At 40.9% G+C, this 17,772-nt stretch overlaps 1 protein-coding gene across 2 annotated transcripts in view; it reads left to right on the top strand.

Moving 5' to 3' along the window:
* Positions 1–17,772, top strand: part of SYNPR (synaptoporin) — a gene marked incomplete at both ends in the record, with an annotated part of 288,034 nt that overhangs the window by 233,075 nt on the left and 37,187 nt on the right. For both annotated transcript variants that reach the window (XM_082847366.1, XM_082847367.1), the window contains one exon: positions 14,124–14,322. In XM_082847366.1, coding sequence (XP_082703492.1) covers positions 14,124–14,322 — 199 coding nt within the window. The remainder of the gene's footprint in view (positions 1–14,123; positions 14,323–17,772) is intronic.

Below are 17,772 nucleotides of genomic sequence, written 5' to 3'. Positions count from 1 at the left end.
AATTAATTTTTAACAAGCTAGTTTCTCGTGCATCAACCATTCTGACAATTTTACCCAGCTCCTCCCCACTACAGGTGAATAGGGAACTGGCTCAGATGAACCCCTGGGAATAGCTGAGGAGACATCCTGTCTGCTGGAAAGCATAACATATGCCTGGGAGAGGCAAGGTGAAGAACGCTCCATTGTGCAAGAAGAGTCTCTCTGGACAGACCAGTTGTATTAGGCTAGAACGGGTGGGGATGGAAGCCAGTTCATTCCTTTTAGGACTATGCTCGGCCTCAGTCTCCTCATCTGTAGAACAGGGATAATAATGATTATACCTCTCAGGTCCCTGGTAAAGGAAATATGGTATGTAAAGCACAGTGTGCAGTGGCTGGCACAAAGGCAGGCATCTATACCTGCTAGCTGTTATTGTTACTGTTATCACCATTAATGATAGAAGTGACTATGGCAATCCTGTTTCCATTTTCTAAAAGAAAACAGTACCTCAAAGTACACACTTTCTCACCTCTAGGCTTCGAGCCCACCCTTCCCCAGCTCTCTAGCCACTATACCCTCTTCACCCTCCAGGCTTCACTTAAACATCACCTCCCCCAGGAAGCCTTCTCTGGTTGCCTAGATTAGCTTAGGGCCCCTATAAACCCCTGGACTTAAACCCCTCATCTCCATTTATTGAAACGGATTGTTCAGTTGTCTGCCTCTTCTTAGAACAAAGACTGAGAGCAGAGACCATCTCCATATTGTTTGCTCTGATATCCGTAATCTCTGGCACAGTGTTTCCATGTAGGATTTGGCTGGATGAATAAATGAATGAGTGGGGGATAGGCTGGAAGTGTGTGATCCTGCAGCCTGGTCCTGACAGACTGGGACAAAGGCAGCACCCAGCTGCACAGGTGTGGCTCAGACATTCAGGGTCGATGGGGAATGCCTGAGAAGGCCTGGATGGTCGGGCTCTTTGTTGGGCTTCTCCAACAGGCCCCCAGGCCCCCGAGGTTGCCTTCCATTTGGGGCTTCTAGTCCTCTGGCTCTTCCAGCCTCCAGGTGTGGCCTCTCTGGGCCACCAGAGAGTTTCTTCCTCACAGGAATTTCACCGTAGTGGAAGGTCCCCCGATCTAGGAGCAGAGAGCTTGCGTCGTGATTCTTGCTGTATATGACTTTGATCCAGCGCCTGCACCTCTTTGAGTCTTGGTTTCCTCTGACACAACAGGTGAGACATCTCTTCCTACTCTTCTGCAAGGTAAAAGCAGGGTCAGCTTCCAGACAAATATCTCTTCTTAGGAATTTAATGAGATCTATCCCTTCTCTTTCTACTCTTTCTTCTTCCCTGCATCCCTTCCCTGCATCCCTCCTTTCTTCTTAATTTAACAAATACGTATGGGGTCTTTACTGGGAACCAGATTTGCCCTGGTGCTCAGTCACAGAGAGGTAGCAAAAATAAACAGGATCCCTGCTTTCATGCTACTTAGAGCGCCTAGCGGGAGAGACAGGCAAAACAGTTTCACAAATAAGAAGGGAAATTTCACACAGACAGTAGAGCAAACAACAAGATAAATTAAGCAATGCAATGGGATAATGTGAAAGTTAATGACTAGGGGTGGGACATGCACTTTGGATGGTCACGGGAGGCCTCTCAGAGGTGGTGACATTTGCACTGAAACCCGAATGAAGAGATGAAGCTGACTGTGGACAACATGGAGGCCAGTTCAGAGGCCCCGGTGGGTGAGGGTAGTTGTGTTCAGGAAGAGAAAGTGGCAAGTGGGCCCGATGACAGCAAAGAAGTGGGCAAGACCCAGATGATGTCGGTCCTTGTAGGCCACGATGAGGGCTTTGGATATGGCCCTGAGTGGGAGGGGAAGCTTGAAGGAGAGCTTTATGCAGGGGAGTGACACGCTCCTATTTATGTTTCTAAGAGATTTCTGGTTGCTGTGCAGAAAATGAATTCTTACCTGTCATGTTCCAGATGCAACTTGAAAAAAGTATGATTAATCCCCTGACACTGGCAAAGCATCGGAAACATGGGTGACGTTATATCTGCTAACAACGAAGAGCACTTTTTCCATGCCGAGCTGATAAATACATTGAACAAACTGTGTTTAGTTAACTAAGATGAACAGTGTTTCCTTGTGCCTCAGGCTTTTTTTTTTTTTTTCCAAAAAGCATTTGTGTACTTGTGGTAATATTCAATATTAACAACCGAAGAATTGGAAGTTTACAATTCCATAGCCGCTTGACAGGGCAATAGCTTTTCAGTGGTTTAAAGGAGATTGCATTTTGTTCTATGTGTATAAACGATTTCTTCTTATTTTATTATAATCTGGCAGATATATTGAATTTCCTACCCAGCAAGGGTTGTTAGTTTCCCTATCCTGAACATTCAATGAGGTCATTATTATGTGAAGAATGAAATGACAGCAGGCAGCAGCAGAAAATGACCAAATAACTGCTTTGATAGGGTGACTTTTTGACAGAGCAATATAGTAATAGAACACGTCATATTTCTAGGTCTCGGAATTCTGCTTTTTGAAAGCATTTGGATTTTTAAAATCAACTTTAGTAATTAGACTTAACACCTTGAAATTTGAGCATTGGAAACTGTTTGCAGTTCACCTAGTAGTAGTAGCTGTAATTGCCCATTGCATGCAAGCACTACAATAAATGCAATGTATTATATTATCTCCTAATGTGAGTGGGCCCCATCCAATCAGTTGAAGGTCTGCTGAGCAAAACTTGAGGTTTCTTGTGAAAAGAGGAATTGTGTCTTCGGACTGCAACGCAGAAATTCTAGTTGTCCAGGCTTTTGGACTCTCGTCGGTAGCATCAACTCTTACCTGATCGCCAGCCTGCTGGCTTGCCCTGTGCATTTCAGACTTGCCAGCCCCCATAGTCATGTGAGTAATTCCTTAAATCCCTTAAAATATCTATCCTATTAGTCCCTGGAGAACCCGGACTAATATACTCCTTTCCCCAGCAGCTCTGCTGCTAGAAATTTATCCAAAGAAAGCAATCATACAGATATCCAAAAATATACGTTCAAGGCATTGTTTTAATGGTTACAAATGAGAAACAATCAAAATTTCCACCACTGGGGGATCATTAAGAAAACCGTTGTGCAACGTGTGCTAATACAGAACATTCTACACAATATAATTTATATATCCTGTAGGTATATTATATGACTGTTAAGAATAAGCTAAACCTTCCTTAAAAATAAGATATTTACTGGTCATCTTATTAGGTACTAAACGGCAGATTAAAGAACCTGTTTGATTTCTATTTTTTAAGTTGTTAATACTGAATGAAATTATGAGGAACCTTACATTTTCCTCCTTTAATCATTTCTGTATTGACTGACGTTTTATACATAGCCTATTTTGACTGTTAATGAGTCAGATCAGTTTGACCTAAATTCTAAACAAAACTTCAGCTCAGATAGATTTCTGTGGCCCTCTCCCATGCGACCTGTGTGTGTTCTGAATGTCATAAATATCTTTTTTTTTTTTTTTTTTTGCGGTACGCGGGCCTCACTGTTGTGGCCTCTCCCGTTGTGGAGCACAGGCTCCAGACGCGCAGGCTCAGCGGCCACGGCTCACGGGCCCAGCCGCTCCGCGGCATGTGTGATCCTCCCGGACCGGGGCACGAACCCGTGTCCCCTGCATTGGCAGGCGGACTCTCAACCACTGCGCCACCAGGGAAGCCCCCATAAATATCTTTTAGTCACACCCTTTAAGTTGTTTATTCGTGAAGCATTTCTATACTAACAAAATAAAATGGACAGAGATAGGCAGTTGCCTGGACATTCAAGTGTAGAAGAAACCTCTGGGACTTGTTTGTTTCATAACTCACTTGAGTGCAGCACCACAGTCCAGGGAAGGCCAACAAGAGGGGAAAAAAAAAGATTTTCCCTGAAATATAAGATAATCACCTCATTATCTATTTTAATTTGACAATGTAGGGGCAGTCTGAGTTCCCTATGACTCAAATTCTATTTGAAGAAACTAAAATTAATAAATCACAGCTTACTGAGAATGGCAGTGCCTCTTTGCAAGTCATTACATGGGTTTCATAGAGTTCTTCTTCTTTCAGTCCTGCTCCAGGCCATGCCCTGGCTTCCACTGATCCATTCCTTTTTTATCACCTTGGAGTCTTCCTTTGTACTTTGAAATGTTTATCTATATAAATGCAAACTTGCGGGAGGAGGGAGGAAATTTGAAAAGATCCTTCTAGTATAACGTACTTTCAGTAAATTGGATAAATATCTTTGTGGCCCATGGAGATGACATGCACACACTGAGGGAAGAGCCGGTCACTTTCCAGCCCTGTCCTCATATGAACAAGCACAGTGAATTGTGTAGAAAAGAGTAGTGTTTGCAGTAATCCTGACTGCATTTTCCAATGTCCAGCTCAGTTCCCTCTGTCTGATATTTATCATTACTCTCCCTAAGAAAACAACTATCTTCCCTAACAGTGAAGTGAAGAGCACAAAAAGTAATGGAAAGTTCCTCCCATGGAAACAGTAAGCTTTAGTACATTTAATACATAATCACACCAGGGAGAAATGCCCTTGTGTTTAAGAACAGAAATGCAGGGGCTTCCCTGGTGGCGCAGTGGTTGAGAGTCCGCCTGCCGATGCAGCGGACGCGGGTTCGTGCCCCGGTCCGGGAAGATCCCACATGCCGCGGAGCGGCTGGGCCCGTGAGCGATGGCCGCTGAGCCTGCGCGTCCGGAGCCTGTGCTCCACAACGGGAGAGGCCACAACAGTGAGAGGCCCGCGTACCGCAAAAAAAAAAAAAAAACAGAAATGCATACAGCATTTTGTCTTTCCCTTAGTTTTGATTTCTTCTTCTAGTAAAATATTTTTAGTGAATACCTGATGTGCTTTTGTTGCAAGTCTTGGAGATGAAGCTGGTTTTGACTCAACCAAGGTTAGGGCAAAAATATCTGGAAAAATGATTCTGACTGCATTAGACAATGCCATTTACCTGAAAATAAGGGAGCTGGAAGTCAGCTCTCAGGTCTAGCAGACAGGGGTGTAGGTACCACCTCCAGGTCCACTGACCTTTGTGGGAACAAACAGCATCATTAAAATCCCTGAGGTGCTTCTAGAAGGATATTTGTGAACTGGATTGTTTTCTATTTCTGCGGTTTCTTTAACGTTGGCTAGAGCCTAGTAATGACCCCTTTTGTCAACAGAGGCATTCCAGGTAAACGGATCCTTATCACCTTACGGTCATTGAGTCCTGTATCTCAGACAAAGTCTCTCCAGTCTTCTTTGCAAGATGAGGACTTCAAACTTGTGTCCAACTTTAGCAACCTGAGGGCAGGTGCTGGAGCCTCCTCTCAGCTCTCACTGCAACCAGCATATTTCCCAAGACTCTTCTCAGTCCTCACCTTGTCCTCGTCTTCTGCCTTGTCCACTCCAAGTAGATCCTGTACCTGAGGCTCTGTGAAGTGAGGCACTCCCCAGATTTTGACCACAGCATATAAATATGCCTTATGAGGTGCTGGTGGCATAAAGGAAAACCTTGCTCTAATCAACATGTGAGTCTTCAGAAACAGTTTGAAATTGCCCATGAGCCTGGGGAGCATGGACCCCAGACATTCAGACATTCAGTCCATGACCACTGTCCTGTTGAGAAACAAACAAGTGGAGAGATGAAGAGAGAGAGCCAACTATAAGAAGTGTCTCAGAAAAGGCAGCCATGGTGTGGGAAGTCAGTAAATATGTGAGTGATAAAAACAATGAATAGCATATTTTTTTCATGTGGGAGGCTAAGAGTAAAAACTTTGGGGTTGGATAGACTCTTTTCAAGGCCCTTGCTTCAAAAAGTTGTATTACCACTCTGTTCCTCACTTTCCTCACTGCTAAAAGAAGGGAAATAGTACCCACTTTATCAAGTTTGAAGGTTTAAGTGAGATAATGCGTGAAAACCTTTGGCATGGTGCCTGGCCTAGTATGTGCTCAATAATGTTGTCAGTTGGTGATTAGCACCCAGTGGTAGTAGAGGTGGACTCACTATCACTATCCTAAGTAGTGTCACCAAATGCCATGTTTCAGGTTCAGTAAGAAAACCAGGGGAAATGACAGTCAGAGGGGACTTGTCCTTTTCAACGTCCTATACATAATCTCTACTCGCATCATTCACAACCTATTGCCTTCCCATCTTAGCTTCTCTGATGCCTGGCACGCAGGGCTCAACAAATTCCTCCTGAATGAATGAAGGACCTGAGCATAGTGGAATTTACCTTCTCTGTGCCGACTGGGTGATCTTTGATGATTCTTTTAAGATGTCTGAGCTCCAGCTTCCTCGTCTCTCAAATGGAGAAGGTTGCTGGGAAGCGGGGGGAAATGAGATGTAGTGTGTGAAAGTGTGTGTAAACTTCCAGGATCTTGTAGTGATTTCTGTTGTGAATCATACAGGCTGAGTGAGTAGGGGTGTCTGTGAGTGTGTAAATGCACAGGCAAATGCACTTATTATATACACACACACACACACACACACACACACACACACACACACACACACACATGACTAGCAAAGGAAAAGTCAATCTAAAACCAGACAAATGCCAGTATTTCCTACTGGGAAGAGAGAAAGAACTGGAGCAAGAGGGTTAGAGTCTTTATCAACTGGGATCGAAAAGGATTGAAACAGGGGCTGTAGAAAATTATCTGGGGAAGAGAAACGTGCTCAGCACCACAACTGGCCAGTTGCCCTCTGGTCCCCACCTTGGCCACTTGAATCCTGGCCGTCAGAAATTCAGTGGCAGCAGCTTGCTCCTCAACAGCCCAATGCTTCCCACATTAACTCCTGGGTAGGATCACCACCCTTGGGATGTGTCCTTACTGTCTTGCACTGAACCACCCCCAGGTGTGCTATTAAGAGCTTTAGTCCAATTTCTTTCCACACCCGGTGAAAGATATTGTCAACAACTTCAAAAGTCTTACTACCAGATGCCCTTAATGGTACAGTGCTCTCTGAAGATGAATTTGTGCTGCCTCTAGCCCCCTCCTGTAAAGAACCATGGACACTATGATGATCACAATTTCAGTACGTGAAGCAGTCAGGTTCGTTTGCCCTCTACTTGCTTCTAAAGGAAATGTTAGAATAACCCAGCACAAAATTTGGAAACTAGGAAGCTTTTAATGACTTCCTGTTCGTTGGCCTAAAGGGATTCAACTCCATCATTGCTAGGTACCTTGTACGATGCCTAATTCACGTGCTTCGAGGTGGAAGCAGAGCGAATGTTGGTTTAGAATCTTATTCAGTGTAAACTATCCGTCTACCATTAGATTAGATGGCATGGGAAAGCTGGCTTAGTCATTTTTATACAGACCTTTGTCTGGAAATCTAAGGATGCTATAACTTTTTTTTTAACATCTTTATTGCAGTATAATTACTTTACAATGGTGTGTCAGTTTCTGCTTTATAACAAAGTGAATCGGTTATACATATACATATGTCCCCATATCTCTTCCCTCTTGCATCTCCCTCTCTCCCACCCTCCCTATCCCACACCTCCAGGCAGTCACAAAGCACCGAGCTGATCTCCCTGTGCTATGCAGCTGCTTCCCACTAGCTATCTATTTTACGTTTGGTAGTGTATAGAAGCATAGAGGCAGGGATGTGCCGTAGTTACTAGTATAGGTCCTCCTAATCTGCTTGCATTCAGACCCACCTCTGCCCTCCACTACCACGTGACCTACAGCAAGCTCACTACCCACCTCAAGCCTCAGTTTCCTCATCTGTATAATGGTGACAGATAGTACCTACTTAAGATAGTTGTTATGAGCATTGAGATATGAGCCAGTAAAGAAGCTAACACAATGCCTGGAGGTTGAAAAATGGTGGTGGTGTTGTCATAAACATTTTTATTAATAAAGCAACACCAACTTGCTTAATATTCTTTCAAGCCATACAAACAGAACTAAAAACTATGGGTGCCCAGCAGTTCCTTTAGTTTAATTGAAGCAGGAGTGAAATGCTTAAAAGGCTGTGTTTAAGTGTCGGTAAAATTTTAAAAAGAAAAAAGAAGAACCTACTGTCACATGGAGGATGTGGATTGACACAATGCAGTAAAACCCAACAAAATTCAATTACCCCTTGACTGAGTCAGGCCAGCTGAGGAGGGAATTATACATTTGAAATGAACAAATTGGATTTCATCCTTCTGGAGGCTCAGCAGTTGCTGCCTGACTAGTCCTTCAGAAGATCAGAGGTAGCCCCGTCAGCTTCCAGATTCCATCAGCCGACCCGCTCTGTCTGTACAGAACGGTTTTTCCCTTGTTTAGGTTCTAAATGAATGTTATTTGCTTCCAAAGTTATTATAGCTGCTAAACACATGCTGACTCTAAAATCTCTCCCTCCAAAATAAAGCATATATATTTATGCATATGTATGTAACTGTTACCTAAAAGAACCTTTCTGGTAAAATATATTTAGGAATAGATGCCATCCCATAGCATTCAAAATGTTCAGTGGTATGAATTATTATGCTCAGACCATTTTGAGCTGATGTGCTCTTGCTTTACAAACGATCCCTATTGCCTTCCACAGAACAGACACCAGCATAGAGCTTCACTTCTGTTTTCCCTCTTGCTCCTGATTTTACCCCATGTGGCTTGAGAGCTAAATGCCAAGCTATAGATCACTGGTATTAATAAGCATGGCAGATTTGTTAGTGATTATTTTTTTTGCCTTGTGCCCATAAGCACCATTAACATTTACTGTAAATCAATGTGATAAGTTAGCAACGAGGAAAATGTTGATATTCAGCTGACTGCACAGAAAAAACTTATTTTATTCTCCCCCTTCCTGCTGCTCTCAGAGTACACAAAAATTGCAGACCCAGTCTGTACGTGTGAGCTGAGGGAACTGGCGTTTGGAAGCGTTGCTGATCCTAACATCTGGAAAGCAAGTGTGCGTGCTTCTAAATAGTTGCCACAGGTGATGTGGTCCTGCCTGCTATTTTTGTTTTACATGTCGTTTAGTATAAGAAAATCTTTCCAATCTTGGTCTTCAGATAAAGATCCACTCCTAGGTATTTATCCAAAGAAACAAAAACACTAAGTAGAAAGGATATATGCACCCCTGTATTCACTGCATCATTATTTACAATAGCCAAGATATGGAAGTGACCTAAGTGCCCATTAATAGATGAAAGGACAAAGACATATATATATATATATATATATATATATATATATATATATATATATATATAGTGGAATATTAGCCATAAAAAAGAATGAAATCTTGCCATTTTCGACAACATGGATGAACCTAAAGGGTATTATGCTTCGTGGAATAAGTCAGACAGAGAAAGACAAATACCGTGTGATTTCACTTACATGTGGAATCTAAAAAACAAAACAAATGATCAAACATAACAAAACAGAAACAGAGTTATAGATACAGAGAACAAATAGGTGATTGCCAGAGGGAGGAGACTGGAGGGAGGAGAGAAATAGTTGAGGGAGATTAAGAGGTACAAACTTCCAGTTGCAAAATAAGTGAGTGACAGTGTGGGGAATATAGTCAATAACTATGTAATATCTTTGTGTTGTAATATCATAACTAGACTTATCGTGGTGATCATCTTGAAATGTATAGAAATATCAAATCACTGTGTTGTGCAACAGGAACTAACATAGTGTTGTAGGTCAATTATACTTCAAAAACAATCAAACTCACAGAAAAAAAAATCAGATTTGTGGGTACTGGGGGGTGGAGGTTGCGGGGAGGGGGAATTGGATGAAGACATTCAAAAGGTACAAATTTCCAGTTATAAGATAAATAAGTACTAGGGATGTAACGTACATCGTAATAAATATAACATACTATATGTTATATATGGAAGTTAAGAGAATAAATCCTAAAAGTTGTCATCACTAGGAAAAATTTTTAAAGTTATAAAGACCCAAGTCTATAACCTGACCCACAAGACCCTGCAGTGAGAGTCTCTGGCTACTTTTCCATCTCATCCTCCGTCACTCATCCCCTTTCCTGCCATATGCCAGATCCCTAGGCATATTTCATCCCATGTGCTGTGCTCCTTGTCTTTTCAGGATCTTGATACATGCTCTTTCATCTCTATTTTTTAACAGCTTTATTGAAATATAATTCACATACCATACAATTCATTCATTTAAAATGTACTATTGGATGGATTTTAATATATTCACAGAGTGTGTGTCCATCACCACCATCGATTCTAAAGTGTTTTCGTTACCCCAAAAAGAAATCCTGTACCACTAAGCCATCATCCCCAATCCTCCCCCATCAGCCCTAGGCAAACACTAACCTACTCTTTGTCTCCATAAATTTGTCTATTCTGAACATTTCCTATACATGGAATCATACAATGTGTGGTCCTTTGTGACGGGCTTCTTTCACTTAGCATAATGTTTTCAAGGATCATCTATGCTGTAACTTGGATCAGTACTTCATTCCTTCGTATTGACAAATAATATTCCACCCTATGGCTATACCACATTTCATTTATCCATTCATCAGCTGACAGATGTTTGGGTTGTTTCCGCTTTTTGGCTGTTATGAATAATGCTGATATGAACATTCTAGTACAAGTTTAGTGCAGACAAATGTTATCATTTCTCTTGGATATGTATCTAGGAGTGGAATTGTCAGACCGTGTGATAACTCTTACGTTTAACCACCTGTAGAACTGCCAGACTGTTTTTCCAAAGTGACTGTACCGTTCACATCTCCACCAACAATGTATGAAAGTTCTCAGCTTTCTAATTGGAACTTATTATTCCAATCCTATCTTGTTATTCCAATCTAATCTCACTAACTCTTATTCCAATTTTATAATCATTTTGATTGTAGCCATCCTAGCAGGTGTGAAGTTGTATTTCATTGTGCTTTTTTCTCAGCTTTTGATCTGGACAATTTCTACTCACTTTTCAAGCTGCAGCTTAAAAATCACTTCCACAGGGAATCTTACCCTGACCACCCCACCCCCAGACTAGCCTAGGGCTCCTCTCAGAAGAGCTATCTTTTCCCTCTAAACTTGAAGTTCAACATAAGCAGGGACCAGCCCATCTATCTTTGTTCCCTATGTTATCCCCAGAATCTAGACATTGCGTGAACTACAGAGCTTCTTGTTAAAAATACAGGTTGAGTGTTTCTTTTTCTGGCTGAGTAATATTCCGTTGTATAAATGTGCCACATCTTCTTTATCCATTCATCTGTCAGTGGACATTTAGGTTGTGTCCATGTCCTGGCTATTGTAAATAGTGCTGCAATGAACACTGTGGTACATGACTCTTTTTGAATTATGGTTTTCTCAGGGTATACGCCCAGTAGAGGGATGGTTGGGTCATATGGTAGTTTTACTTTTAGTTTTTTAAGGAACCTCCATAATGTTCTCCATAGTGGCTGTATCAATTTACATTCCCACCAACAGTGCAAGAGGGTTCCCTCTGTCATACAGAGTGAAGTAAGTCAGAAAGAGAAAAACTTTCTCTGTATGATAACACATATATATATATATGGAATCTAAAAAAAAAAATGGTTCTGATGAACCTAGGGGCAGGACAGGAATAAAGACACAGATGTAGAGAACGGACTTGAGGACACAAGGAGGGAGAAGGGTAAGCTGGGACGAAGTGAGAGAATAACACTGACATATACACACTACCAAATATAAAACAGATAGCTAGTGAGGAGCAGCCGCATAGCACAGGGAGATCAGCTCGGTGCTTTGCGACCACCTAGAGGAGTGGGATAGGGAGGGTGGGAGGGAGACACAAGAGGGAGGGGATATGGGGATATATGTATGCATGTAGCTGATTCACTTTGTTATACAGCAGAAACTAACACAACACTGTAAAGCAATTATACTCCAATAAAGATGTTTTAAAAAAATATGTTGCATGGATGACGTATACAAGATAGTGAGAAAAAAAGTGTTCATTATTTGAAAATCACCTCTATCAGAATAATTGGCATGATTACCTTTTCAATCTATTTCATTTTTCAGCATGCCCACAGACTCAGCTATTGAGAAATATGTTAGTATCTCTGGCAAGGGGAGGAAGGGTCTCTACAGCATAACCATGACGAATGCTTCTATTTTCCTGAATTTTACTGAAGCTGTACACTTTTCTGGTTGACAAGAAACAAGAGGATCTTCAGTATAAATAAGCAAAATCAAGCTGACTATGTAAACAGTTTTCTCAAGTCAAGCAATAAATGAAAAGGAATAGATTTCTGAGAAATAAGGAACTTAGGGGGACTGGAGTTTTCTTCTTTGGTTGTCAGGTAGGCTACACCCCTAGAGATTTCAGTTCAGTAGGTCTGGGGCAGACCCTGGAATATACATTTTTAACAAGACCCATAGTTATGATGTTAGTTGTCCGTGGGCTCCACTTTTTAAAAAACTCATCCTAGTTTTAATATCCTCATTATTTAATAGAAACAGATTAACGTAGAAGTTAAAAAGTTCCTGGCCCTATTTACTAGCTTTGTGGTTTAGCACAAATTAATCTTTTCTAAGCCTGTTTCTTCATGTGTAAAGGGGGAAGGGGCAATAAAATGCCTACATCATAGGGCTGCTGTGAGCATTAAATGAAACAGTACATATAAAACACAATATCTAGGGCTTCCCTGGTGGCACAGTGGTTGAGAGTCCACCTGCCGATGCAGGGGACACGGGTTCGTGCCCCGGTCCGGGAAGATCCCACATGCCGCAGAGCGGCTGGGCCCGTGAGCCATGGCCGCTGAGCCTGCGTGTCTGGAGCCTGTGCTCCACAACGGGAGAGGCCACAACAGTGAGAGGCCCGCGTACCAAATAAAAAACAAAAACAAACAAAAAAAAAATATCTAGCACATAAATGCTCCAGTATGTTAGTTGCTATTAGTATTACTATTTTATCATTTTGTCATTATCCGAATTGTAAGAGAATGTACACAAAAAAATATATTTTAAAGGAATCAAGTTTTGCTTAGTAAGAGAAATACTTCTTAAGCATAAGTTGGGAATTTATCGTGTTCGTCAATGGTTTTATCATCATTGTTGGTTCTGTAAATAATTTTCCAGGTGTTCCTTTACTGATATCACTAAGCCTCATTCATGTCTATTTCCAAGTGCCTCCCTAATACTCAAGGAATAATTTAGTCATTTCTGAAGAAGCAGAATTTTGGCTCCTACATTGAATTACAGATCACCACCCAGTTCACAGCATGAGCCATGTACTAGATATAACACATCTTCCTTAGGTGTCATTTATTGAGCAGAATGTACTGCCCTCCAAAATCTTGTTTTTCTCTATTAAGTAATATATTGGGCCTGGATGCTGTCCTGACAGAACTTATTCTCTAAAATAGAAGTTCTCAAAGTTCACTCAAACTAGGGCGTATCAATCATCTTACAGAATCAAGAATGTTTGTTCACTTATCCAAGTCCTGTTTACTGAGTGTCTAACAAGTGCCAGGCATTCAGGATTTACAGAGAAGAAGAAAGTCAAGATCCCAAATCAAGTGGAGAAAGAAAAAAAAAAAAAAGTAATTAAATACGTTACCAAGGAAGTGTGGTTGGTGATGGGCGCTATGAATGACATTGAACAGGGAGATGTGATAGAAATGTCTAAGGGAAAAGAACTATTTTAGATTAATAGTCAGGAAAAGGCTTTCCCAGGAGATGACATTTTGAGCTGTCACCTGAATGCCACGAAGGAACCAGCCATGGGCAATGTCAGGAGACAGAGTGATTGAGGGAAAGGGAACAGTCAGTGAAAAGACCGTAAGCCAGAACCTGGTGGGTCACGCTTAGGATTTAGGGTGTGAGTCCAAGTATAATGAGAAACCACTGGAGAACTTAAGGGGGAGGATGTCATAGTCTAACCCATCATCATTTCAGGATCACTTTCCCCTTCCCTCCTCCCCGCTCTCTAAAGTGACTAGCTACTGTGAAACCTAATGGAATGATGTTTAACTGCAGTATCTGCTTCCACGAGTCCAGCTACAGTCTCTGTAATTTCTCTAATGAATTTGTCACAGAGGCATGCCATGAAGGTCTCAAATCACATCTCACTTATGGCATCGAGTTTTCTCTCCAGAGCATTTTAACGATTCTCCTCTCTGGTATCTCTGGTACTTTAGGTTACACCAGGTGACGTTTGAGGTGCCCACCTGTGAGGGGAAGGAACGGCAGAAGGTGGCCCTGATTGGCGACTCCTCATCTTCGGCAGAGTTCTTCGTCACCGTGGCTGTCTTTGCCTTCCTCTACTCCTTGGCCGCCACTGTCGTTTACATTTTCTTCCAGAACAAGTATCGAGAAAACAACCGGGGTCCACTCATAGTAAGTGGTTTGCTTTATGAAATAACTTTTTCTGTCCTTTCTAATTGCTTTTTTCCAGTGCTTAAAGGCTTTGGAGTTACCTGAGCCCTCAGGGCATGTATTTGAAAGGCAATCACATTCTTTTTCATCCAAATCTCTTAGATCTAAAACGAAAACATGATGCCTGTCATTCTTTTGTGCCCCTTCGCTGGAGACCTATTGTAAGAGTTGCTAGAAACTCCTCTGCAATAAATGCTTGGAAATCTCATGAGATCAAGGAAAGAGTAGTGAGGCTTGCGGCAGATTTATTTATAATTCCAGTATTATGGAGTTAGTCGACCATTTTTTCTCACTGGTTGTTTAGACAGTGTGACTTGTACTTATTGAAATGTGTTATTCCTTTGGTATATGATAGACTGGTCATAGAATGGTTTAGTTTGAAGATGGAGTTCTCTGTCTCTGAATCTCCCTTTCTCTCTCTCTCTCTCTCTCTCTCTCTCTCTGTGTCTATGTCTCTGTCTCTGTCTCTGTCTCTATCTTATCTCTTTCCACCACCAACCCGCCCCCACTTTCTTTTCCTTACACAATGATTCAAGGACTCACCTGGGTGAAACCAGTCTAGCTCAGCCTGTCCAAATAGGGACACACAGACACCTAGGGGAACACAACTCTCAGAGGGGTACATAAGCGTGGATAACTTTAACGAAATACATTTAAAAATTTTCAGCTTTCTCATGTACATTTGCCTAAAACTTATCTTACTGAGAATGCCCTGCTTCTGAAAATATGTTAATGCTTCTTTCTTAATCACCTATTCCCCTTTTATAAATTAAAAGCATCCTTCTTTTCCATCCCCACACACGGGATATTGCTAGGTTGCGAAGCCTTGGAGGCACTAAAAAAAAGGACCATTTGAAATATCGGTGTTGGTATTGACAAAAGTGAGTTATTCAAATGGCTGGGTAATGTATCCTTTTGCATCTAAGGAGGTTTCCAATTTTTTCCTTTCAATAAAATAGAAATTCCTAATCTATGTCAGCTGATAGATCATTAAAAAGTAACTTTTGATGACAGATCACTCTGTGGTCTGGGACATATTACTCAGAAGGAATTCAGAGAAATTAATGGCATCACTATAACAAAACCCCATCCATTCTCATCTACTCATTTCTGTGAGCAAACCTTCTCAACACATCTGTACAACGAGAAATGGAAATAGAATTTATGCTGAATCAAGTCCCATGTTAGAAGTAAGTAATATTTTTCCCTCAAAAGTACATCAGCTAATTGAAGAAAAAACAGTCCCATACATTTCTAATAAAAATTTTACTTTTAAAATTTAATAATTATTAACATTTATAATATCTTTATGTTGTTTTGGACAATTGTGCATTAATAACATTTTTAATGATTACCCAGCTCAAAAGAAAAATTTTTGATACTTAAAGCATTAGGGTCATGGGTAATCAAAGAGTAATTTTAATTTATATACATATTTTTGTTGCAAAGAAATGTAACAGGGTGATCGATAAAATGCTTTCCAGTATAAAAAAATGTTATATGAGGCTATGATTCGGTGGGGGAAGTATAATGGAAATACAAGTTCAAGGAGAACAAAAAGAACATGTAAAGTTTCTGACTGTTAATGAGGAATTTGTTTAATAATTTTTAAATGGGTAATAGAGAGTATCAAATAACAATTCCATTGAATTCATCTAAAAATTGATACAATGGGATATATTTTTAAATATCAATACTTATGCCCAACATTACACTCTTGCAACTGTTTAGACTTTTAATAAAAACAAAATTATATGTCAACTTTATACGAATAGGCACACAGTTTTTACAAATTCTTTTAGGGAGTACGTGAGTGAAATAAATTTTACAGATCTCTAGTCTAATCTATATATTATAGAGACCAGAAACTTAAAATCAACATGTTTTGAAGGGTAGCTGGGAGAAACCCTTATTTGTAAAACGTCATGATTAAGTTTGAAGGGACTGGGGAAAGATCTGTTTTATAGCACTTCAGTAGGTTATTGTGGAAAAAGAAGAGTCAATCAGCAGAACTTGAACCTTTGGACAGATGTCTTTTTTTTTATTTTCCCTCCCAAATTGGAGCTACTGGTCTTAATGATTTTAAAAGATCTTTAACAGTGTCACCTACCTTGGGGTTAACCCTCGCATGACGTGTAGGTAGATACATCAAAGAGGTTGAGATACGTGTGTGTGTGTGTGTGTGTGTGTGTGTGTGTGTGTGTATACTATAAAACTGACATGTATGCATGCATTCCTGGATACATGCAGACACTCTCATAGAATTCTAAAGTCTGAGGAAATACTCTGACTTCCAGAGAGAAGAAACTGACTCAGTTAGTTTGCCTATAAAGTGGGAAAAGCTCTATTTTGTTATATAAAACTACATTCTCCTCATAAGAAGTAATCTTGTGAGGCCATGCTATTTCATCTCTGTATAAATAGTCTTCCCCATCAAGCAGGATATAATGAAATCCTGGATTGTTTACTACACTGGGTAGGTTTTGTTTTATTACATCGTGGAAGAAGGGGAGGAGCGGGGAGTTAATTCTAGTAATAAAAAGGGAAAGGCTCCTAGGTGAGACCTCAGTGATATTAAAAAACTGATGTGCTCATTACTTAGCAGATAAAAGTTAATTTAAAAGCGAGCCCGAATCCTAAGAGTCACAGAGACAGAATGAATGTAGAGGATCAGTATGATGCCATTGCACCTGCAAATGACAAGCCTTTCCAGTTCTAATCCCACCACAGTGGGGCCGTGACTGGGGAGGGAGGGGTGGGCTATGGTACCCACCCTTAACTGAGTTAGTAGGTTAAGGCCAGTCCACAGTGTGAGCAGGATCTCAAGAATGTGGTTCATACCTAAGAAAACCTTCAAATACTAAACTAACAGTAATTGTACTTTTTTAAAGCCAAGCCTATTTATTCAGAAAGATGGCTACTGATCATTACTTGTTCTCTCTGTTCCTGTCACTAACTATTCTTTTGTTATTGTTGCTTTGTTTGTTTAGGGATTTTTTTTCCCCTTTATTCTGTAGTTCGGGATTCTCTGTAATCCTCTAGGACATGACAGGATACATCATGCACAGATAAGATCAGTGTGGAGGAAAGTGATGAGGATGGTGATGGTGTTGATAATAGTAACAACAATAATACCGGCTGGTATTGATAGAGTTTCTTACTCTGTGTAGAGTTGATTTAATACTCACAACAACTGTAGCTTGTATTGTTATACACTTTTATAGGTGAGGAAAGGGAGGCTCGAAGTTACCCAATTAACTCTCCCAGGTCACATTACTAATAGTCAGAGGGTAGAGTTTGAACCCAGGTCTCTCCAAATCCAGGGCCCAAATTCATAACTACCATGCAAGAGGGTCCAAAATCCTGATAGGCAATGTGCTACAAATTTGGAGGGGCATAGGTGGGTAGGAC

The sequence above is a fragment of the Leucopleurus acutus genome (assembly GCF_964270905.1).
Source record: "Leucopleurus acutus genome assembly, chromosome: 10".
Lineage (NCBI taxonomy): Eukaryota > Metazoa > Chordata > Mammalia > Artiodactyla > Delphinidae > Leucopleurus > Leucopleurus acutus.
The sequence above is the reverse complement of the archived record's forward strand: the minus strand, read 5'-3'. Positions and strand labels throughout refer to the sequence as shown.